Source organism: Amia ocellicauda, chromosome 23, assembly GCF_036373705.1.
Source record: "Amia ocellicauda isolate fAmiCal2 chromosome 23, fAmiCal2.hap1, whole genome shotgun sequence".
Taxonomy (NCBI): domain Eukaryota; kingdom Metazoa; phylum Chordata; class Actinopteri; order Amiiformes; family Amiidae; genus Amia; species Amia ocellicauda.
The window spans coordinates 19,454,380-19,478,339 of record NC_089872.1 but is presented as its reverse complement, the minus strand read 5'-3'; the positions used below and the strand labels follow the sequence as shown (position 1 = coordinate 19,478,339).

Genomic DNA, 23,960 nt, shown 5'->3' with positions numbered 1-23,960 from the left:
CAGTGAGCTTGTCAGAGATGGGGGTTAAACAGGCGAGGTTTCAGCAGAATCATCTCCAGCGATACTAAGTACAAAGGGATGTAAAAAGCAACACCAACAGAGAGAACAATATTCTAAAACCATCAAGGTTGAAATCACCTTAAAGGTTCAATACTGTATAATGTCTTGCTTCTGAAGGACTGACCAAGAAGTGCTTTTACACACTGGTCAATAGCAGGTCTGCAATAGGGGCCGTGATTAATTATTTTAAGGCTGAGTAATAAAAATTTAAACGGAAATGGAAAAATAAAATAAAAACCACATTACTCATAATCAGCAAAAAATAGGTTTTGGTCCTTATTTTCCCTGTGGGCACGCTGCCCACTCCACACTAAATTAATTAGTTGGGCAATAAGCCATCCTTTAACCAGAAAGGGAAAAATTAGATCAAGCGTCCAATCTTGAAAATCATACACCCCGTGAAAAACTCGTCAACACAAAAGTATTTCCTTCCACGACAATACTCAATACTGCTCGTGCTCTGAGACACACAAGTGACAAGGTAGCGCCGTCCTTAAGGGACACATGACTAATATCGGACATTTAACAAAACAAAATGCTGTGTGTTTTTTTTCCCCCGTCACTAAAAATGTCAAGCTCATTACCGCCGACGCCTCTGTGAAATACCACTGAACATCCAAATCGTACAGCAAACAGGCGGCCAGACATCAGCGTGTGCCTGCTCCGTTCGCAGGGGAAATTAATCACACGGGGGCCCTTGTTGTGCTCCCCGAGGAAGACACTCAGCACGTTCCCTGACACGTCGTCCCCCGAAGAGACGCCTGCAGTCTCCCGGTGCCAGGGAACATGTCGCCGAAGACAAGGTGGATTCTTATGGAAGCGTCCCTGGCACGCCTCCCACTGTGACATTTCCTTCCCCTTTTATAAAAAGAGTAGCTTCAATGTCTTGGCCGTCCATCACGTTCAACCCTCGCGGTTCTGTGGCACATGGATGACTTTCCCAAGCGAATATCCCGGTGCTGGGGTATTACCGAATAAAACAGATGGCAGGGGCCAATCGGCAGCATTGCTAGAAGTCTTTTCAGGCATTTCCGATACCCACACTCCCTTGGGCATCTGTTTCCATCCTAAAAGATAACTACAGATTACAATGGTATATTTCTATGCTTATTACTGGTTTCAATACAACAACTACAGACTGACACAACTCTCAACATTTGTATAGCAATGGAATAGCCATGAGATACCAATTAGGTTTCTCAGATGAAAACAGAACAATCCAAATCCCAGTTTCCGTGTTAAACTAAGCAAACATCAGCGATTTACATACTATATCAGAAGTATTATCGTCTCATTTACATATTTTCTAATGAAGCTGTCCTACGCAGAATGTTTCCAGTGCCTTGCAAATTGCAGTGGCATCACAAATCAGGTCGTATGTTGTTGTGACTCCCGAAAACGCAGGCTACAAATGGAGAATCGAGTCAGAGCGAGTTTACACCCATTAAAATGCAGACCCCCGGGTGGACAGAGTCGGCTCTGGGCTTCCCGAATTAGAAATCTTTCCGCTCGTGTGTCGTTATAATAACATTTCAGTGCTGCCGGTGTTTGCCGAGGCCGGTGGGAGGCTTGTAAGGGCTGCGTGCGACTGACAATTGCTTATCTTACACCCTCCACCAGTCGGAGAAGTTCCCATAGAGGCGTCCCGAGGCACAGGAACTCTTTAGGAAGGCGGGAACCTGGTGAATGTTATTAAAGCACGAGGATATGAATATGTAAATATAGCTCACAGCGGCACACAGCGTTCTAATTGTATTAATTGATACTGTTGTACCATTGATATTTTGGTTTTTGTGTCTGTGTGTGGTCATTGTTATCAATACATGTTCTTGCACGGTTGTCTTCTCGACAGGAGGCCCAGCTGGAGAGATTCACTCCACCTCCTCGTCTCCGTCTGCCTGAGAGACCCTCCGATCGGGCATGTAAATGTGCGCAGCGGTGGGTAAGGTTAAATACGCAAACGACAAAAGGGCATGTCAACACAATTATGAAAATGCTCTCGGGTGAGCGCATCGAGGGAAGGGCGTTGATATTTTCAGTGGCCGTGCTCCGACAGACTCGACCTCTGCTAGATTATATTTTTTAATCAAATCAGCTTCCCTTCCCGCAGACACCTCGGCTAATTGTGGTTCAGCGGGAAACAAAAGTCAGAATTCCCTTCCCATAAAGGGGCTGATTCCTTCACCAGAGGAGTGTGGGCTCCTCTCGTCTGTGCCAGCGCTGCAGAACAAACACACAATTCCCACAATGCTGAGGAAGCCCGGCCTGTTGAAAATCCCATTTGGGTAATCGAAGCCACAGATGGCAGTCAAACGATATCAGTATGAATATTAGGGCTGACATTTATTTCCGAGGAACCGCAGAAAAATATCACGTACCCAGGGAGCACATATTAGACTAATTAAGCGTGGTTTGAGCATTGGTTTCAGATCCTAAAGGCCGTATGTTTACTCACAGATAAAACATTGACCTCCAGCTGCCGATGCCCAGGGGAGCAGCACTGCCAACTTGTTGCCGTCTCGATCGCATTCCAGATACGCAGGAATAAAAAGATGCATCACACTAATGTGGGAATATATTTTCATACAGATTTTCTTACAAACATTAAAACAACAACAACAACAACACGGGCCTCAAATGACCTAGTTGTTTACATCTGCAGTACCTTTAACTCAGGCTGACAGTGCACAACACAACACAACACGATAATCATCTCTGTGTCTCACCAGAAACCTCACAGACTGACCTCCTTTAAGGACTCGGCACATACATCGTATGAGAAACCCACAAAACATAAAAGACACTCACAGGTAGATCCACATTTTCAACAGACTGCATCACACATTCCTGCAGGCCACAGAAACAGGAAATGAAAACGATTCCCCAAATCCAGCTTCCTTAACCGGGATCACCTTGAGAAGTTTGAAGCGTCCCAGATGTTGAGAACCAAGCAGAGACACTGATTCTGCTACACAATTAAGTGTGGATGTGTCAAAATGGGCGATTAAGAATAGCAATTTGCATAAAAGGCACAATTACACTAAAGGAGACACATCTCATAGTATATGTTAGCAAGTGATTATCTTTTGCAGCCCTACATGGCATTTCAGCCCAGACTTCAACAACTAGCAAAACGGTAAAATAAATAACAAATCTGAATTATTCAATACGCACATTAGGTTGTGTTGATTATAACATCAAGCCGAGAGAATTTTGCAACACCAACATTAGCAGCTTGAGCGCTGCTAAATGTTCCACTAATGACCTATTAGCTTTTCACTCCGTTTTTACTCTTTTTTGCACAATTGAACAGCACAGCGCCAGGCTGGATGTCCTTGTCGGTTTCTTTTCTGCAGTTCACACGCCATTTCGACATTAACATCATTAACTATCTGTTGCAGGTCTTCCAACTCGGAATAAAGGCAGAGGCGCGAGTTGGATGAATTAGACCCAATCCATCTGATAAGATTCGTATTGACACATGACATTATTTGACATTTATAGCAAAACAAAATATAGTTTGGGTAAATAAATAAATAAACAAGACCGACTGAAGATAATGAAAATTAAAGAGATTGTGCTGATGACATTTTGTTTGAGCGTGCATTGTATTTCCTAGCGCACGGTTTGCTAATTTCTGATTAGCATATATTAGGTAAAGTCGCTGTAAGTTAATGTAACCTAATTAAGATTCTGTAAAAGGATTTTGTCTAAAAACATTATACATCTAAACGAGCTTCCACAGAAAATAAATAATATTTACATTCTAGACCGAAATTGTGTTTTTCACATTAATCATGAACCTCAGACTTATCAAGCGTTGGAGTGGGGAAAAACACTCAAAAAACACACAAAAAACCAGGAGAAAGTATTGTAAAAAAGTGGGAGCATAGAGAAGCGGTTCTTGGGAGGCTTGAAACCTAGTAATACTTTCCAAGGTGAAAAGCTACCATCGTATTCCCAACAATGCAATTTCAAAACTGCTGCAAGGGGTTTCTCAGCACCGTGGGTTAGGATGTGTCACAGACGGAGATAATGAGACTCCAGACGCGTTGCCTTTTAAACGCATGCCTTAGCAAATATGCCGACACGCCAGGACTGGGAGCCGGAGGAGAAAAAATAAATAAACGAGGGCACGGGAAACTCAGTTCTCTCTCTTAATCTTGTGTAATGACTTTCCAAGTGGTGATATTCCTTACCGAATCAAAATATATCTATCTTTATGCGCCAGGACTGTTTCGCTGTGCTGAGCCCTGGGCCTGCAGGAGATCTGTGTTATTGGTTTGTGGCAGCAGCTCAGCAGCAGCTCAGCGATTCTACTCTAGGGGTCACACTTGGGTTACTCTTCCCTCGGCTCAGACTGTTCGCAGCCGCATCCTGCAATCACCCAACATCAGGAGCAGTCCGTCAGGGGGAGAGGGACTGGGCCAGCGAGGGGAAATGTGCCCAGAGTGCAGAACTTGCTGCTGGAGTCAGTACACATTTGTGCGCCGCGCTCTTGGCCCGTCTCCTCGACTTACAGCCTGGCCGCTCTAATGCATAATTAAGAAGGTCAACATAAATGGAGTAAACTTCACGGAATCCCCAGGCTCTGTTGATTCTATTAGCTCCTGAGCGAGGCGTGTCAGCCGGGCCGCGATGGGGACGGCAGGCCGGGGAGCCGGAGAGGAGCCGGGCGGCGCTGGGCTCTCACCTGCAGTGAGCCGTCGCTCGGCAGCTCCTTCCCGGCGAAGATAACGCGCAGCCGCCCAGCCGGAACCCCTTGTTGCTTGGCAACCAGCTCCTTGAGGTGGAGGATGCTGGCGCCCGCGTCCAGCTCCACCGGGACGCCGTGGCTGGAGTTGAACCTGACGAACACTGACCCCCACACACAGGGACAGAGAGACAGGGAGAGAGAGAGAGAGACAGAGGTGAGGGAGCAGGTCACACTCGTTCAGACCCGAAACCTGTTCATTGGGTTCAGCTGCCTGTAGAACAGAGTCACGTTTCTCTGCTTGTGAATCCTGGTCCCGGAGGAGTCCCTGCCCTGCTGGGTTTTGTTCCAACTGAGCTCTCAATTACTTAATTGAACCTTAATTGAAGTAGCAATCTGCTTAGATTTGACTATGGAATAAAAGAGTTGGTTCTTTAATAGGTTCTTTATACAATTCTATACTTAACTTAAATCCCCTACTGTTTAAAATAATTCAAAGACTCTGATTTACGAAATGATTAGTTCAATTAAGGATTCAATTAAGTAACGGAGAGCTCATTGGAACAAAAACCAGCAGGGTAGGGAACCCCTGCTTTACGGGAACACAAGAGGGTTTGAAAGTGTCCAGAAAGGTGTAATGCCCCTTGTCTTTCTCAACTGAACACTTTCACCGTCAACAAGCAGAACATGATTTTATATTTAGTTATTTACATATACATAAATGTATGTTCTCAAACATTATCGGATGAAACAACAATGTGCACACACTACAGTAATAAGCCGTCTTCACCTGACAACTGACTTTAACTCATCTGACAGTGTTTTCACCCCGGGGGGTACATAGACCTGGTGTCTGAGTCTGTGCAGCGTTGTGCGGTGTTGTGAACGTCTCCCCGCCTCACACAGACTCCTAAGGATGCCGTGAGTTTTCAGTTAACATTAACAAACAGTAACATCCTGATACGGCATCTTCTCTGAAAGTGTTTTTTTTATACAGTTACACAATTCAACACCAACAGGCTACTCTTCAGCTCAGATCCGGTGTTTGGGTGTGCTGCGTTTGCCTGGAGTGAGCTCTTAATGTGCAATGTTTAATGTTCGATGTACACAACATAATAAAGACTAGCAAGCAAGGAAAGGACACACCCACAAAAAGCATTAAGCATCTTTTCCTTTCAAATCACAATAAAGACACATAAGTTACAAAGTTACAATCAGTCAATCACTCAAAAGTTTGTAAGCATAAACAGTCCTAGAGCATCACAGTACAGGACACAATCTACTGCCCTTGTGGTTTCAAACCCCCTCCTAGGGAACACCCACACGGCAAAATACGGTTCTCTCGAGTATCACAGCAAAGACGTCCAAAGGTAATGATCTATATTTTCTTATCAGAAAAAATATAGAAGACTCCGCTACATTCTAGCTCCGCTTATTGCTCTGGGCACAGTAAGCAATTTCACTTCAAGATACAAAACCCCATCAACAAGGGGAGGGTTGTGTCTCCCAAGGGACGTGTAAGTGTGTGGGGAGCCTACACTCGCTCCCTGGGCCTCTCTGCCCCGATTCACACACGAAACTCCACTGCTCCACTCCCTCCACTGGCTCCCGATAGCGGCAAGCATTCAGTTCAAGACACTGACCCTCACCTACCGCTGTCTCGACCACACTGCACCAAGCTACCTTCAGACACTCATCTCTCCATACATCCCCTCCAGACCACTGCGCTCCTGCAGTGCCAGAAGACTAACTCTGCCTCCTCTCCACTCTCCTTCCTCCAGAGCCGCTGCTTCTCATCCCTGAACCCTAAGTGGTGGAACGACCTTCCCACCGAAGTCAAGACAGCAGAGTCCTTGACCTCCTTCCGGCGCTTACTCAAGACACATCTTTTCAGACTCTACTTGTAATTTCCTCTTTCATTCTCCTGTAAGATTGCACTTATACAACGTTTTGTCATATGCTTGGCCTTACATTACTAGCACTTGTATTGTTTATTTTGATTTCCCCTACGCTCCCTCTCCCTTAGCTCTTAAATTTGACTTAACATCTTGTCTGCACTGATCAGCTTTTTCATTCTAGGATGTCAGACCTATTGTTTACTGTATCTCCTATACTCTTGTGTAAACTGTAAATTTGTCAAATGTATTATGCCTGAACTGCACTGTATTATTGCACTTTGTATTGCTCTGATATTTTGTAAGGCGCCCTGGACAAGGATGTCTGCTAAGAAATAAATAATAATAATAACAATAATAGATGGTCTGCGAGCCAATCAGAAGCATCTCCCTGCATTCATTCATGCTTTCTCAGGCTTCGTCCTATGAAAACCATCCCCGATTGTCAATTTCTGTTACAATATCCACGTACAGCAAAAACAGATCGCAACGCTATACAAATCCAATGAATAGGGCACTTCACTGCAGTGGAATGAATTTATGTCAGACAGGATTAGAATGCAAGTCTGTGCGAAATAACTAAATTAAAAAACGAAAACTGTAATTTAAGAATGACACAGGCAGCCATGATTCAAATGTCAGAGACAAACACTCCTTTGTAGACGATGCCCCGATTCAGAGCGATAATGCGGCTGCTTAATTACACCGCCAACTCCATCGCACCACAGCGCGGTTTGGAAAGTGCCATTTCAACTGTCTCCTTTATCAATCATGCTTCACTCAAGTGCTCATCAGCATTAATGCACTTTCAGGATGCGACGCTGAAGGAGCTTTTAAATATCGGTTTGAATGGATGTTTTAGTAAATTAATATCAATCCATGGGCTTCTGTTTCTATTGTGCAGTGAAGTTGACCAACTGCAAGCAGTGTAACCCTCCCCTCCTCTCTCTCCTCCTCTCTCTCCAGTCTAGAGTCATTATAAACATGCTTTATACTCAACAAATCTACTGATGTTGGCCCTGGTTGTATTGCAGAACGATGTGACCTAAATACACCCCACTTTGTTCAGTCTTTTCTACATTTCTGCCCTTTGCATTCCTTTTCTCTGTCAACTCTTCTGCCACTGACACTAAAGACCACAACAATGCAGCAAAAACCCATTTCAATCTTTATGTACTATTCTGTGAAGAGAAAGCAAAATAAACTCCAGCCACCTGCATAGCCTCGACCAGAAGGACAAGATAAGGTTTGGGCTCCCTCACATGCAGACCCCCGATGTTCAGCTTTGCCCCTTTTGGTGCCCAGGTGCTGAAGACCAGGTGTTGACAGATGCAGCCACACGTCCATTCCATTAAAGCGTTGATTATGTGTATATGTGGCTCGGCTTATTAAATCATCAAGGGACCCCTTTATTATGCATCTCAGGATGATTTATGGCTTCGTTTTATCCCCAAACTTAATTTACAATCTGCCGACTGAAGCGACACATGCGAGAGGTGCGGCGAGTCTCACCGAAGGCGGGGCGGGAACTGGAACCTCCAGCGATCGGTGTGTCGATACCGTTCAGAGGGTAGAGGACAAGAACAGATGGTTGATTCAAGTTGACTCTCAGTCTTATTAGAATGGTTTCCCGTATTAAACATCCACAGGTAAGCAAAAGCCTGTAACCGATGGGAAAGGTGACTTCAAGACCACCGGCCAGTATTTTATCGAGATACGGAGTCTGTCCACACACAGGCTGCTACATATGCCTTGGCACCAATTTAGAGAAGTCATTCCAAGCACACAGAGTCACCAAATCTGCCCCGACCAATAAAATGATCACCTTCCCCAGCACCGGCATGAATTGATTTCATAAAAACACAAGGTAAGCTGCTTTTTATTTTATTTAAAAGATGGCCTACCATTTTCTTCCCCCAAGACAATGAAGTATATAAACAGGACACACATATCATCAAAGGACACTTAATTTTAATTGTATTGCTACCAAATTAACTGTAAATTAAACTATAGCTTCTCTATGTGTTTCTGAAATGATATTTTTCAGATTATTGAATGAGAAAAGGAGCTAGATCAGTGTCTCCTACACGGCAGCTATTCCCCAACGTGGATCCTGAGGTACTATTCGCCAGTGCGCACTCCCCACCCATCTGTCTCCTGTCCTCAGTGAAACTGTCAGCTCCCCAACAGCAGAGCGCGGTTTTCTCCTTGTGTAGAGGACTCGAGTCCATTAAGGAATGAGCGATGGCCATCAGAACTCGATTCACATGTTAGGCCTGCAAACAACCTCTAAAGACAATCACTGCAGACCCGGGCTCGAATTTGGGCGATGACCTTGAACTAATAGGGCTCATAAACTATCCAGTTGCCAATCCAATATCCCACTTAGTCTCCACGTTGTAAAAATAGGATCTGAAACCCTGCAGAGCCATTTAGGCACTTATTAAACGGACAGAAGAAAAGAAGAATAGAAAGAAATTAGCAAAGCAATGGGATCAAGGCTATTTTTGGGCGTTATGATATGTAATGTAGCGCCAGCGAACTGGGATCAATGAGGGAACGGGACCTGGGCATCCCAGCAACTCAGAAGAGGTACCATCGCAGGATAGAACAGAACAAATTGAATTTTTCATTCCAAATTCCAAATTCCATTTTTGTTTCTTTTTTCACAAACAAAAAATGTAATACATTTTCTATTCCACGTCTGTCATTTTCTGCTCAGTTCGCACAAAGTAAATATGGACCGTTGTAGTATCATTTGGAGCAAGATAAAGACCTGATCACCATCAGAATATCAGTGGTGTAAAACACAAAAAACTACTAAACAAAGCAGCAGAAGTAATTTCAGTTTCAGGTTGTGTTCATCAGGAACGATCCTCTATTCAAGTCTGTAAGGATGGGGGTGTTTTTCTCTTCCAATGGAGATTAAGGTACGTTGACATTTACACAAGTATTGCAGTGAAAAGTCAAGTAGCACATTTAAAAAAGGAATCACACCGATGAATATTTATTTTATTCCTTTATGAAAAAAGCAATTCCACAGCCAGGGAGATAGGATCCACCGGCACACGTTCCCTGGGAAAGACAATGAGTCAGATTTTAAAAGCATCGCTGCACTTAACCGCGCTCTCTGTGTCTTCGAGTCTTTGAGTGATATTGCAGGAAAAATTAAATAGGTATGATTCAAGTCTCCGGTGCCCACAGACGAAACCAGCCTCACAGAGAGAGGGCACACAGGGGACCGGAGCCCCATTCAGCCAGAGCACTTGCACTAAATTGCATTCCCAGATATTGTTGACTTAAGCAATAAAAGGGAAATAAAAACATTCATTGCTGATAAATTGCACAGAGGAGAAAATTCCTGGTTCAGCCCTTCTCGTGATGTTGAATGATTGCCCATCGCCAGGCTATGACATTTACAAATAAAATTATGTTCTGGGCATTATTCTTAAACAATGTGACAGGTGTGCCAAACAGAAGAAGAAGGAGAAGGAAAAAATAAGGGAAAAAGCACAATGTACCTTAAACGCTTTGGACAAACGCTGGCAAATTAGTTAAGACTCAAATTTCAGTGGCTTTGCATTCCGTAACGAGGAGATTAGAAGATGACGGTTGAATATTACGTGTCAGCCTGGAGCCGGAGCTCGGCTTCTGGGTCTCTCAAGCATCTGACATATGAAAAGGCAGGACTTGGAGTCAGAGAGTTCACTGGCTTAACTTCGGAGACTGTCGGAGAAACCGCATGCAGCGGAAACACAGAAATCTCTCTTTAGCCCGCCTTATTTATGCGTTTCAACGAGGGATACTTATTGTATTCTACCCCAGTTATGAATCGACCACAACAAATTTATTAATTTATGTTTGTAAATTGTAAAACATGTTCTGAAAACAGACTGAGGTTTATAAACCATGTGTGGGGGTTAGGCCTATGTCTTTGCATTGTTAGAAAGAAATCGCCTCTAGATTGAATATCAAACAAGCGAAGACGGCAACAGTACAGTCAGTTTTTCCTCCTGTGACGCATGTCTTTGCCTAAAGGTCACTTTAAAAGCCATTTTAATGACCAAAAGACAGAAGTATTTATTTCGATTCAAGTCTGACGCATCCAACACGAATGGAAGCAGCGCTACACAAATCAGATTTCCCTCACAGACTGACATAAAAGCGATATTCATTCACTGTCCTTTTTGAGACAAACCTATGAAAACGTTTAAAATGCAACCAAGCTCCGGCAAATCAGAGGGGAAAAAGAGAAGCAGAGAGAAATTGAGGAACATTCCCTTTGGCTTCGAAGATTCACCCAACGCTGCTGTCTGACCCCTGAAGTGAAGAGGCTAAGCTTTCCAAACACGAAGGAAAGAAAGGAAACACTCAACACAGCCTCGCACAAGAACGTATTAATGCTGTCACCTGAAGAAATAATGTTTTGCACAAGGCAATGTGTCACAAATATAGTGCTCAGATGTGAGGATTATTAGTGACCCCCCGTCGTTACCTCACCTCCCCTGGAAAAGTTATAAAGACGTCTCAGAGCTGTAGAACCCCTGTATTGTCTTCTTTCACCTTGCAGATCCTCTGGTTGTGTTTGTACCTCGCAGAAAAAAGCCATTCACACCTTCATAATCCAGGTACATTCACGCTTCTCGCTCACTGTAATAAGAGTAAGAAGTCGGTGCTAACATCTATTTTATGACCCCATATCTGCAGGACAAAGGTAGCGAGAAACTCCGAGGAACCCAACGCAATGTGAGCAGTGTAGTAATGAACCAAGCACCGCTCACAACACCGGCTCCTTCTGGTCCGACTCCAGAGCAGCAGCTTTCTTATTAATCCCCAAATCTGGCTGTGACTGATGACCTCAATTGTCTGGACACCTGCCTGCTACACCAGACACCAACAGTCTCCACATGACCAATCTGGCAATGTCCTATTCCTGAGGTCTTTAATCTCGTTATTTTGACACTGTAAGCACCCCTGAGTCATGGTAAACATCTGAGTGTGATGATAATCATTTTAGGTCTTTATTTTACAGTTGTATGGGGGGGGTCTTCTTTTGTATCAACCAAGAACGTAGCCCAGAGAAATATATAAGTAATTCCCATATGTTTTTATATCCAAACTTATCTAAATATACATTTTCTTGTGACACATTATGCTTACTGATATTGGCGAATATCTGCAAATGTCTAGTTGTAAGTCCCATCAATACCGCTTGCCCCAAGTCAAGGGTTTATTCCCGTATCTTGGGACTTGGCCCATGGACCATATTTTGCTCCATTATCCAGACAAGCCTAAGGGACTCCTGTATATAATCGATAGGTATTGCAAGGTGGCTGAGTGTAATACATGAGGCAAGTTTAAAGAAAGAGGGGAAAAAAAGAAAAATAATAACTTTGGGGTTTGATAGAGTTCTTACAGCGATGATGAAAATCGATAGCGTTGATATAGACAAATTGTGGACTCTGCTGGAGACTGCCGAAATAGCCAGAATAATCTAAAATTTTTAACATTAGGAAACTGATAAGAAATGGTTTCACTCAAGGGTCTAACAAATGCTATGGAAAATGATGGAGGACAAGCCATCGACAGAATGAGGATAAATGCATTCAAGATTAATGAAATGCCTTGATGAGAAGACCGAAGCCCACAGAAGCACAAAGCAGGAGAAACAGGAATCCCACAAACCCAGGGAAAAATGTACGTCAAGGACTAAATCTCGGCACAGTCTAATTATTTCCAAGATGATAATAATGTTGTCACCTGATGTGTACATAAAAAAAGAGTGTACACCTCAAAAGAGCATGATTTATAAATCACTCACAAGCCCACAGTTTAGGCAAACACTGATCATACTCTCTATAGCTATTCTATCTATGCATTCACACACTTTTATGTATGTTTTCACCGCAAAAGACCTTCTTTACCAAGAACCCTTAGATGGCAAACACAAACTCATAAAACCGAGAACAAAACCGAAAAGTGACGGGAGATACGTGCCGCCCTGATCTCCTTGTCAGAACAATTCGTGCCAGCGCTTACATTGGCCATATCCTATCCAAGTGAATAGCAAATGAGTAAATTCCTTTTTTGTCATGTTTAATCAAAGGAGGAGTCAGACAGGAGCGGCTTTTGTGCAGAAACCTGCGTGCCTGGATTCCCCGAGTTCGATCAAATAAGAATGACAAAATACAATCATTTAGGAGTGCCAAGACTGTTTAAGGGCAGCTGAAACGCACTTAAACGCAGGCCCGTTTCACTCGACTCCCGGATACATTAAAAGGTTTTGAGCATACAAACAACCGAGCAAAAAAAATAGGCATCGGAAATTAAGATGTACAATGTTACCGTCTCTGGTTTTAGGCTGTCCTTTTGTTTTATTAGGCAGGAGCAGCCGAGGTTAACCTACAAAATGAAAAAAGATCCGTCCGTCCAATTCTCTGGAAGTTAAGCTGGCAGGGAGTGCGTTTCAGCCAGGTCTTTGTGTTTGGCTACACTGGTTCATAATAAAAAGATACAGAAAGACAAAGCACGCACCATAAAGGCTCACATTCTGCGATATGTCTTCCAATACTCGCCCAATAAAAACATGTGCATGGCACGAGGTTCTGACCCAACCCTGGTTAGACAGCAACATTCATGGCCTTTGTTGTACTGCATTTGCACAGTACACAATTTAGGTTGTAGAAGGAACAGAGGGGAAGGAAAAAAAACAAACAGGTAGCTGCCAATCCTAATCCACTCTCCACGTAATGGAATGTGTGTTATTTACCGATAAAGCCACATGACTTCACCGGTCAGAAGGGGGGGGGGGGAATAAAGAAAGAAATGAAAGACAAGACTTGTTCTGTCAATCAAATTAGGAAGGCAGAATATCATCCATACCAAATGATTACTGTCTGGCTCTGAGTGGCGCAGTGCCAGATCAATTACAGCGGTACAGAGGCAGTAATATGAAGACAGATTGGCTTAATTCGAGATAGGAGCATCAGTGGAATGGAAGTCTGGGGACTCTTTAGACGAGCAGCCAATTAGCAGCCAGCCTGTCTCCGGACTCCCGGTCTATACCGCCCGAGAACGCCGGCACCGTCCCTGCATTGCGTCTGTTTCTTAAATTAAACCGTTACAAGAGAGAGAGAGAGAGAAAGAGAGGGAGAGAGAGAAAAGGGCTTCCTTAACCGCTTTCCCTGATTTCTGACTGACAGGCAGCGCGGCCCGTCAATCAATCTCTCCTGCCTCCTGCCCGTGTTTACTCTCCCCGAGATTAAATAACAAAGTGTGTGATGACTTCCACTCTCGACGTGTAACCCAGCGCAGAATAAATAACACGCATCTTTTCCTGGGCGAAAGTAAACGCCATTCGGCGCGGCGACAATATAAATAACCGCAGATGTGTGTTGCGAGAAAAGATAAACAAACATTTACACTGTAGGCCCGAACGGAGCCTCTGTAAAATTGTCATTCCGAGCATAGAAGGAGAAGTCCTGAATTAACTGTAAATTTGTTTATTTTTCATTGCATATCCCTTGATTATTTCTCAGGTCTGTGCCCTGGTGGGTCGAGACCATCAGGAAGTTGTGGATGAACTTTCAAGGCAGAGCTTTCCCATCTACCAGAACCAAAGCAGCGTCACAGTCACGGCAACTATTAGTTAATTTGGAAGAGATTTACTTATTTATCGCTTTGATGTACAAGTCCAAGTACTCCCCACACACAAAATGGTAGCATCTATTCTACCCGTAACTCAACAACACCTGGGCATAGCGACCTCGTATTTTTAGGCCCATGAACTAGCAAGACATAAATCAAGAACTCATGAACAAATCATGAACTAATTTTGACCTAAATAATGCACTTTTTAAAGACGGTTTTGGTTCTGCAATACAACTATAACTAAGAGACTTGAAGGCCCATCGCATGACTAAAACCCACGTTTTTGTTTTCTTGTCCAATGCATTTTTTGGAGACTCATGAGAAGACCAAGACGACTCACAGCTTTCCTGTGCAGGGTTCCTAAACATGCCGGCCAGCGTGGACCGCAGCACATCGATTCTCCATAAAATACATAAAGTCCAGACAAAACAAGGAACGGCTTAAATTATTGCCAGCTGTATATTTTTAATTTCCCACATATAACGATAAACAATATTGATCCCTCAATCCTGGAACTCGGTTTCGGCAATTAAGAAAATAAATATCCCTTCAGCACATCGAGAGGGTTTTTTCCCCCTTCCTTTTCGTCCCCCTTTTCAGAGAAAATCCGAGTTGTGCATTAGCTCACTTCTGACAGACATATAGCTGCTCTGCTCCCGAGGTAGACTGGAGCTTTTTTAGTAACTGCCATTCATTTTCACATCTGACAGTAAAAACCTCCGGACCTGGTTGTTGTGAAGAGGATTATCTTACAGATCAATGCTGAAATTGATTCCAAACCACACTATTTATCAGCCCGGAGCAAACGCATGAGGAGTCAGGAAATATTTCCTCTGCCTTCAGTCCTTTCTTATTGCTCTGATGGGAGGCAGCGGTTGACCGGCCTCCACATTAATACCCGGCTTTATTCCGTAGACTGTACTTGACAAAACCAAATCACTCGACAAAGGCAAAGAACTCCGCCGGGCGATTTCATAACAGATAAGACCACGATGTCGCACAACAAGATTGTTGTTTAGTTTCCACCCCCATAGAGTGCATTTCAGACATGCCACCTGAGTGAGTTTAGACTATAGTAATTGAGGACCATTACAGATGATATCCTTGTGTTAAATATGTTAACAACCCAAAAAACACAAGTAGAAGGATTAAAGCAAAGTATTTATTCACTGGTTTTGACTTTATTGTACCTCATGGCGCCTATTCCTTTTTCCTGCAGGAAAGCAGGGCCAAAAATGCATTACCACTCGAGCTACAGGATGGATGGAGTTGAGACAGCTTGGTAATTAACAATTATCCCAGGTCTAGTCTCTGCTACACCTTGGGAACACACTCAACATGTGTCCGTGATGGCTCCGTGTTAGATGCCAGCTAATTAACAGCCTACTTGATTTGACAGTAATTAGACAGGCTCAGCTGTATGGAAATCGGAATCGCTTAAAAGAGGTGATGGAATACCGGGGAACGAGCCACCGCGCCCAAATTTCTCCTGCTGTATTTTAAAGCCCTTCACGTGTGTGTGTGTGTGTGTATGTGTGTGTGTGTGTGTGTGTGTGTGTGTGTGTGTGTGTGTGTGTGTGTGCGTGTGAGCGAGTCCATTTCATTAAAAAGGTCATCAATCACGTTTTAATATCCATGCAAAACAGGTAGGTTTGACATTCATGCCCTGATTTGAGATATTCAATAAGTTTTGGAGTAATCAGTCATTACCACACCCCTCCAAACTACTCCTTTTACCGGTGAACGCACGACCGAGAGAAAACTGAGGAATAGAAGAAAAATGGAAGAAAAAAACATTATTTTCCACTCGGGAATCAGAGTCAAAGTTAATTTATTGATTAAAACGCTGAAATAAATAAGTAAACACGTAAATAAACCAGGCTGGTTTATCCACGACAATTTGCAACTGTAGCTCAGGCAGGAAAACAAACTGAAGTGCAAAAGGCATACTTTACATAACTGATTACACACATATTTGTTTGCAAGAAATGTCATGAATTTTAAGCAGAGCATTCGGGGTGCTGATATCTCCGTCACGTCACGGACAGAGACCAAGACACAGAGGGACAGAGAGAGAGAGACAGAGAGACAGAGAGACCAAGGGACAGAGGGACCAACAGACAGAGAGACTGAAAGACTGAGGGACAGAGGGACAGAGAGTTTGATTATATGATAGTGTATTGGTTGTATGAAAAACTCACCAATTCAAACCTCAGCACTTTCTTCCAAAAATATCAATGCATGGCAAAAACAACTGACGAGAAATAATTGTATAATGTTGTTTCAATATTAAAAAATGTATTAATTTACTTAATTGAGTGCATTACAAAGTAGAAGTTTCCGTGTCCCCCGAGCAGCTCACAATAACATGAATGCTGAGATTCAATTGTTAATTCATAAAAGGAATTATTTATTTGTTCCTTCTAACAATAAAGTAAGATTGCCTTGGGAGTGCAGTGTATAAAATAGCTAAACAACGGGATTCGACACAGACAGTCACTGGAGATTCGTTTATGATGTGAGTGCCGGAGAAAGCATGTTTAATTCTGACCATCTGCTTGTCAAAAAATAAATAATAATAATCAGGCACTAAATCACTGTTAAATATTTACCTTCAGTCTTAAGCCTCTGTATAATTTACACCAAATGAAGCAATTGTGCGCTTGTGTTTTACAGAGAAGGCTTTCGTCGTAGAAATATGTTTGACAAGTGTTTTGCTTGAAAAAACAGTGCAGATCAATGTACAAATGCCTTTTATTATTCGATACAAGTATTCTATAATATTCTATACACATTTTTTCAAAACCTACATTACCTCAGACTAGACTCAAAGGACCAAAAGCTAAAGCAGCAGCTGACACACACGTATATATAACAGTAAGCGAGAGAGAAAAATCTCCTTTGTATCACAGTTAATAAGGAAAGGAAAAAAATGTAAAGTATTGATGATTCATTCTGCAATTTGTCCAGCACTAGATGAATGCGGTTTTGACAGCTTCTGTATCTGAGCGCCTCAGGTTGGTTGTCTCAGTGCCTTACAACAATGTTTAGCTGCATCCGACTGGGACTTACGCAGCCGCCCGTGGCCAGGTGACATCACAACAGCAACACAGAGGAGAATGGGTAATAAGAAGTAAATACAGAGACATGTTGAAGAAATCTGTAGCAAAATGTCTCTATAGAAGACAGATCTTAATTATAAGAAGACTTGATATTCAGTTGAGCTTGTATAGACACTTTTCTTTTCCTTAATATACCATTACATTCAGGTAAGTCAAAATATTGATATATGCATACATCTATACCCCTATTTGTTCATATAGCCAAAGACAATCGAAAGCGTGTTAGAGACCATACTACTCTTTGCGGCAGAAGCAATGCTATTATCGCACTAATCACAAAGCCTGTCAGCGTGCATCTGCCCCTGCATTCACCCCCCCGCATCTCTCTGCTGCCGCGGTGGCCCGTGCTGACCTGGGAACCTTTCGGAGGCAACTAGCTCATAGCCAGTGGTTCGGTTCAAGCTGGCTGTGTGTCTTCGGGTCCAGAACTGTCAAGAAAATTCCCATTAATCTCTGTGCCGGCAACATATGCATGGGAAGACGGCCGCATTATGAAAATGCATCTGCCCCCCCTTAAGCCCCAACATCTCCAAAGGCAGAAATCGGATTTCATGCTACAGTGGACCGGTCTGGCTAAACAGCTGATGGTGTCCCTAACCTCTTTGAATGCTTCATCTTTCAGCAGCAGACACTCTGGGCTAACCCTGCCTTCTCCTCTGCCTCCCTCTCTCACCGCCACCCCCTCTCTAAATAGCACAACTTTTAAATGGCGCTGTGAACGGAGGCCGCAGGGGGACGAATCTGTCCAACTGCCTTGGACGTCAAGCGAAGATCCGGTGACTCCAGGGCCCCATTTGGCCACTGGGCTGGGGTCAGGGCAGCAGAGCTCAGGCGGTTAACCAACAAGTGTAGCGCCCAGGGGTATTAAACTACAGCAGCTCGACCGATCTTCCTTCACCGTCTCATTTACTCAGTTTGTAAGCCGTGGCACATTAAACCAGCTTTTTTATTCCATCGCAAGTTGGGGGAAAACTCCCGTTCTTTTTTTTCTTTGTTAATTTCTCTATAATGTTTCCAAGGCCAAACTCATATATTTTGGTTCTTGATCGATAACGAGTCAATTGGAAATCCTTCTCCACTCCACCGTCCTGTAAAATCTCGCTTGATCTGTGACTATTGCCGGTGTGCTTTGTGTGCTTGTGTAACTCCATCCAAGTATCAAAATCATTTCTGGCAGAGTGCGCTGAATAAGGATCAGACTGTGACTTGGCGTTCGTGTTTTGATGGTTCCGCTCTAGCACCCCTACCGAACGCCTAAGCATTTATCTTTAGGCGAAGTGTCAAAAATCATCTATCTGAGCTAGTTTAAGCGTACGTGGGCGGCGAGTCAACGGGACTCCAATAATCAAAGGAAACTAAAAATCGTACCCATAATTCTTGGCCCATTGAATGTTTTTCCCGAAGGAGAGTAACGTACAGGGAGACTATTTGAGCTACACAGAGTTCATCTTCAGATGTCATTAAGTGACCGATTCTCCAGTCTTTACAGGTCAGTGCTGTGGTTGTTGACATCACCCACTGTGTGTATCGACTGTGTTGATTGAAAAAGACCTCCAATCAATTCAGTCACTAGTTCTAATCACAGCCGTAAAAACTACTGGTGTATAAAATTGACTTATTATACACTATCCCATAATATCAGCTATGCGGCACTAAAAATAGACTAAGGGAGTTTTATTGATATACTCGACACAAAGAATTTGCACATTCACAAACCAAGCTGATCAGACAACAATAAAAGACTAAAATCAATTGTAGATAAACCAGGGGCAGTGCAATTAGGCAGGGCATCGTTGAGGTGTTTGGAAACCGTGAATCCGTTCCAAAGGTCATGCCTTTATTTTCGTCTCTCAGAGGAATTATTGTCCATGAGAAGATCATTTGAATAAATGTGCTTAATAAACGGGAAATACAAACGCACTGAAGTAAAAGTGGACACCTATATCATAAGGAATGAACACCCCATTATGCAAATTTGTGTTTTGTTTTCTCCAAGAACCTCTCCTTTTCCCTTCCCGTGAGATTGTGTGTATACATGCGATACATATGCAATGAATGGATTTACTTTCCCAGATTTCCCATAATCACTACAGTGTGACCTCTGTTTATTTTAGTACTATGAGGTAGCCAAAATGGCCGCCTTGAAAGCCTTACGTTCATAATAGCCTGGTGCCACATCAGCAGTCCCAAAATGGCTGCTTACCTTTGGTTTAAGGGGTCAAATTAATGTGTATATATATATTTATTTATATTCTTTGTCATGGGTACAAATGTTTGAACTGAAGGATACATGTTTGGTGACTCTATAATACACACGAATGCTACAGAAATTATAGAATTAGAATTCCCATCATATCACACTGAAGTACATAATTAGTCCATTTGTAATTCCTCATGAAGTACGGACATTTATTTTAACTTGGTGTCCACCGTTAACTCAACAGCAGGTCTCTGAAGTCCGAATAATTCTGGATTACATCTTCATTTGTATGAACGGTCTGCGCTCACGCCTGCCACACAGTCGCTATTCATATCATCACAGAAATCAATAAGAGAGCAAAATGTCAGGCTTACAGTAACCTTTACTGGCTTCAGTTTCCGCCACGCACAAGTGTCCTTTAAACCGCGGATTATCACGGCCTGATTAGTCTTTAGGCATGTTCGAAGTAAACACGTTTGATTTCCTCCCAGCGTCTTCTTAAGGGCAGGTAGAGAAAAAAATCCATACCTGTCTGCATCCTGAAAGGACTTGTTTTGATTAGCCCAAACCAGGAAAAACAAATGTAATATCAGGTCATATCACTGAGGCCAATCCAATCACAGCAAGGGAGACAGACAGACTTTATTACTCACGTCACAAAAAAAGTCTTGAATTCACTTGAAACAGACCCAGATTGGTGACATAAAAAAATAAAAGTATTATCTAGATCAGTGACTAAAGTGAGTTATTATTGTACAGGATAGACACAAGATTTAGGCCTAAATCTGCACATTTTTTGAATGAGTGAACAAATGGCAAGCAGTAAAGAAAATAAATTACTTTTTCCTACGCAGACTGATTGCGGTTGCTCTTTTACACTCGGCCATTTCCTTCAGCTTCAAATTATTTCAGAGAGACATCAGTGCTCTCAACGATTCACATTAATACAACATGCAGCCAATTCTGGAAACTGCTTCTGAGCCACCGAAGAAAAAGCTACGTAGGCTAGTATTTTTCATTTATACGATATTGAAATAAATAAAACCAAACTGACTTTCCATTTCTCCATCTTCCAGATTAAATTATTTAAAACACTGCACTTTTAACAAGCTGGGTTAAAATAAACACAAATCAATTCCGCACTCGATACATTGTGTAACTCGAAGCGAAACACACATCAGGTTGTGGGGAAACGCAAGAGTATTTACTATCAATAGCCTCCAAGACTCAGACCTGAAAGCCCAATCCACACCGGCACAGAGAGTCAACACACCAGGAGGTGGGCGATGATCTGTGAATCAGGCAGGTTAACAAGGCCCAGACGAATCTTTATTTAGAAAGCTGTTTTTTAGCCTCTTCATCAATTGCCTGTTCAGATCACAGAAAAGCTGCTTCCAGATGCCGGGACCTGTATTCAGACAACGTTTTAAGTACAGTAGCGTTGCTGGGTTATGGGGCACTTTGTTCATCCCTCAGCAAATGCAAAAACGCTGCTGGTTCAAGAACCTGGTATCGACTGGAGCCGATCTTCAATCTACAACAGAGCAGAAAATTCCCCACCTTTGATCTCCTAATCCTTCTTTTAAAATTTTTTTTTAACTGTGGATGGGTTTAAATTCCAAAGAAAGGGGTTTGTTTGTGTCAGATATAGTACACAAAACACCAAAGTAGAAGGGGAAAAGCCAAAGAACTACCCCCACCAATTCAATTCATGACACAGCTTTATTACAGCTGGCTCTACAGGACACAGTCAATACTTTCAAAACCAACATCGCCCCCGGCCTTAATTACTTAACAGGTAGGTACTTCAAGCTTTGAAAACACCACTTTACCCCTGTCACTCAGCTCAGTGTTGGTCAATTTTAGTTCTGAAAGTTTCCAATATCAATTGCGGTGTTTCCACATGTTGTGGTGAACATCAAGATCCAACAAATACAAATGGAGGAAGGATTGGCAAGCCGGGCACGGTCTTGACTGGACGATAGTATCAGAAACTTCATTTTAATAGATACAGGGTGTAAAAATCCCCTCAGTCAAAGTTCAATGTTTTATTATGGTGCTAAGTAGTCACTTCAATGAACCGACTGAATCTGGTTATTTCGATTGATGTTCTCACGATCTGATAGAGTCTCCAGTGCTGTGCATTGCACCGTTTCTCTCCAGTATTGTTACAGTACATTTGATACCTACTACAGATTACAGCGAAGAAAGGGAAGTCCAGTACTGTGCGGTTATTACTGCATCATATTTAATTAACTGCGAACAATATCTAACTAAACACTCGGCTTCTGGAAGGAATTTCAATTTTATGGCTATAATAGAAAACAGGGAAACTGCTGTAACCTTTTCCAGCGCTCAATCAAAGTGAGGAAAGATTCAATTACTTAAAATCCTTCAGCGCCACACAGAAAATGTATTGAAAATGATTAGTAGACTTAACGTCATCATTAACTGTAATCCCAGATGGCATTTACTCCGGCACTCTTACTAGAACTTGTAAATGGAGAGACAAACCAATAAAGGAGGAATTACGGAGTTAATTACTCTGCACGGAGAGAGAATGCAAACTATTCTCTAATTAGTTGGTAATGGGGTATGAGCAATCCTGTCCCATCCATTCAGAGCGTAATCTAAAAATAAAAACGCCTTGAAGAAACAAATTGGATTTTGGAAAGGAACAGCCTACATTTTAACCTTCAGTGTCTTGCCTGCGTGTCGCAAAACAATGCATCCTCAGATGAAAAGGCTTCCTAATCATTTTTGCTGAAGATAGCCACACAATGGAGCATGCAGGCAAAGCTGCATACATGCAAATTGGTTCATAATTTGACACACCAACGCATTCGGCACTACGCACATATGGTTGATAATCAAAAACAGGCGTGAATCCCCTTTTCAATACCATGCACCAATGAGTGAGAGTTAACCCATGAAATAATGACAAGTAGGAAGCAACTAGTGTTAATTGGGAACGACGCAGAAGAGCTACTAACTGGCATCGACAAGGTCACAAGTCTCGATTAACAGGCACGCTCCGAAAACTTAATTGATAGGACATTGATACGAAAGACCGGGAAAGGCAGGGAGCAAAGCACTTCATCATGAAACAAAAAAAGCCAGACGGGCAGTTTGAGCGAGGTTTGCGTTACAGTGGGACGAGAAAGTTGGGGAAATGATAAATAAATAAATAAACATAGCGAGACAAACACATATATTCGATCTGCAGCTGTCTTCTCACTGCGCAAGCTGTGATGTGGTTCTGAGCGTGATTGTTCACACCATCTGGTAGTGTCTGTCAAACTGAGGAAAATATCACGGAATTTACTGCTCATGTAGGTCATTAAAGAAAGGAAAAATTAAGAAAATCGAATGTATGACTTGTTTGGGCAGCAGATTTTCTGTTGTCTTTAGGCACGGAAACTTTCATCAGCATATGGTAAATAAGGCAGAGAATGGAGACAAATTAATCGTGTTTTCAGGTTATTCTGTGTTCATTAATGTGAATCCTCTTAAAGTGAATGGCAAACACAGCATGTTGTTGAGATATTACTTTCAGGCACTGCACTGCGACTTGAGCCACAGAGCACTTCGTCTGCTGATTGGACCTTCAACATGTATTGAAGCAAAGGCCGGCACTTCCAAACAGTTTCCCTGCTGCAAATGAGTTAAGTCACTCAAACCTGACCTGATAATGCAAAGACTACATTTATTGTTCCTCTTGGCAGAACGTAAAGAGAGAAATATATTTTATGTCATCGTATATGACCAGGACCAACTTTTTTCAATTACTTCTGTAAAGGCCGAGACTAAAACTCAACCGTAGACCTCGGAGAGAGGAGGCATTGATAAAATCATCAGTGTCTGGGAAGTTGCGGTCATAATCAATAACCTAATTTTACCCTCAAATGGGAATTCAATTAAAAAGCATTTTTCAAACATGATTTTACTTTAATCTCCAGGAGAGCCGTATGCACGTCCTTATCTTTAACTAATTCCATCCCACTAAAGATGGCTGTGCAATATTCTGTGGGAGAACCAAACTGATTACTAAAGGCTTCTTGTGGGCCGTCAACTGAACATTATTCTGACAGAAGATAAACATACAGTACATAAATATCTACTGTTCCAAGAATAGACAGAACTCCAAGCCTACCAATAGTTATACTCAATCCAATCAATCATTTATATTTATATTATATTCAAGTTTATATTTCACTCACCTCAGTTTTAAACTGCCAAAACTCTTATAATAGGGCAATTCCAGATCACTATTCAATACCTTACGATTGTCCAGAGTATCAGAACAACAGAGTAATTATTAATGAATGGATTTTAACGAA

At 42.5% G+C, this 23,960-nt stretch overlaps 1 protein-coding gene across 3 annotated transcripts in view; it reads right to left on the bottom strand.

The window, feature by feature from the left end:
* prkn (parkin RBR E3 ubiquitin protein ligase) overlaps window positions 1-23,960 on the bottom strand; it is a 111,454-nt gene that overhangs the window by 77,234 nt on the left and 10,260 nt on the right. For all 3 annotated transcript variants that reach the window (XM_066696473.1, XM_066696474.1, XM_066696476.1), the window contains exon 2: window positions 4,754-4,917. In XM_066696473.1, coding sequence (XP_066552570.1) covers window positions 4,754-4,917 — 164 coding nt within the window. The remainder of the gene's footprint in view (window positions 1-4,753; window positions 4,918-23,960) is intronic.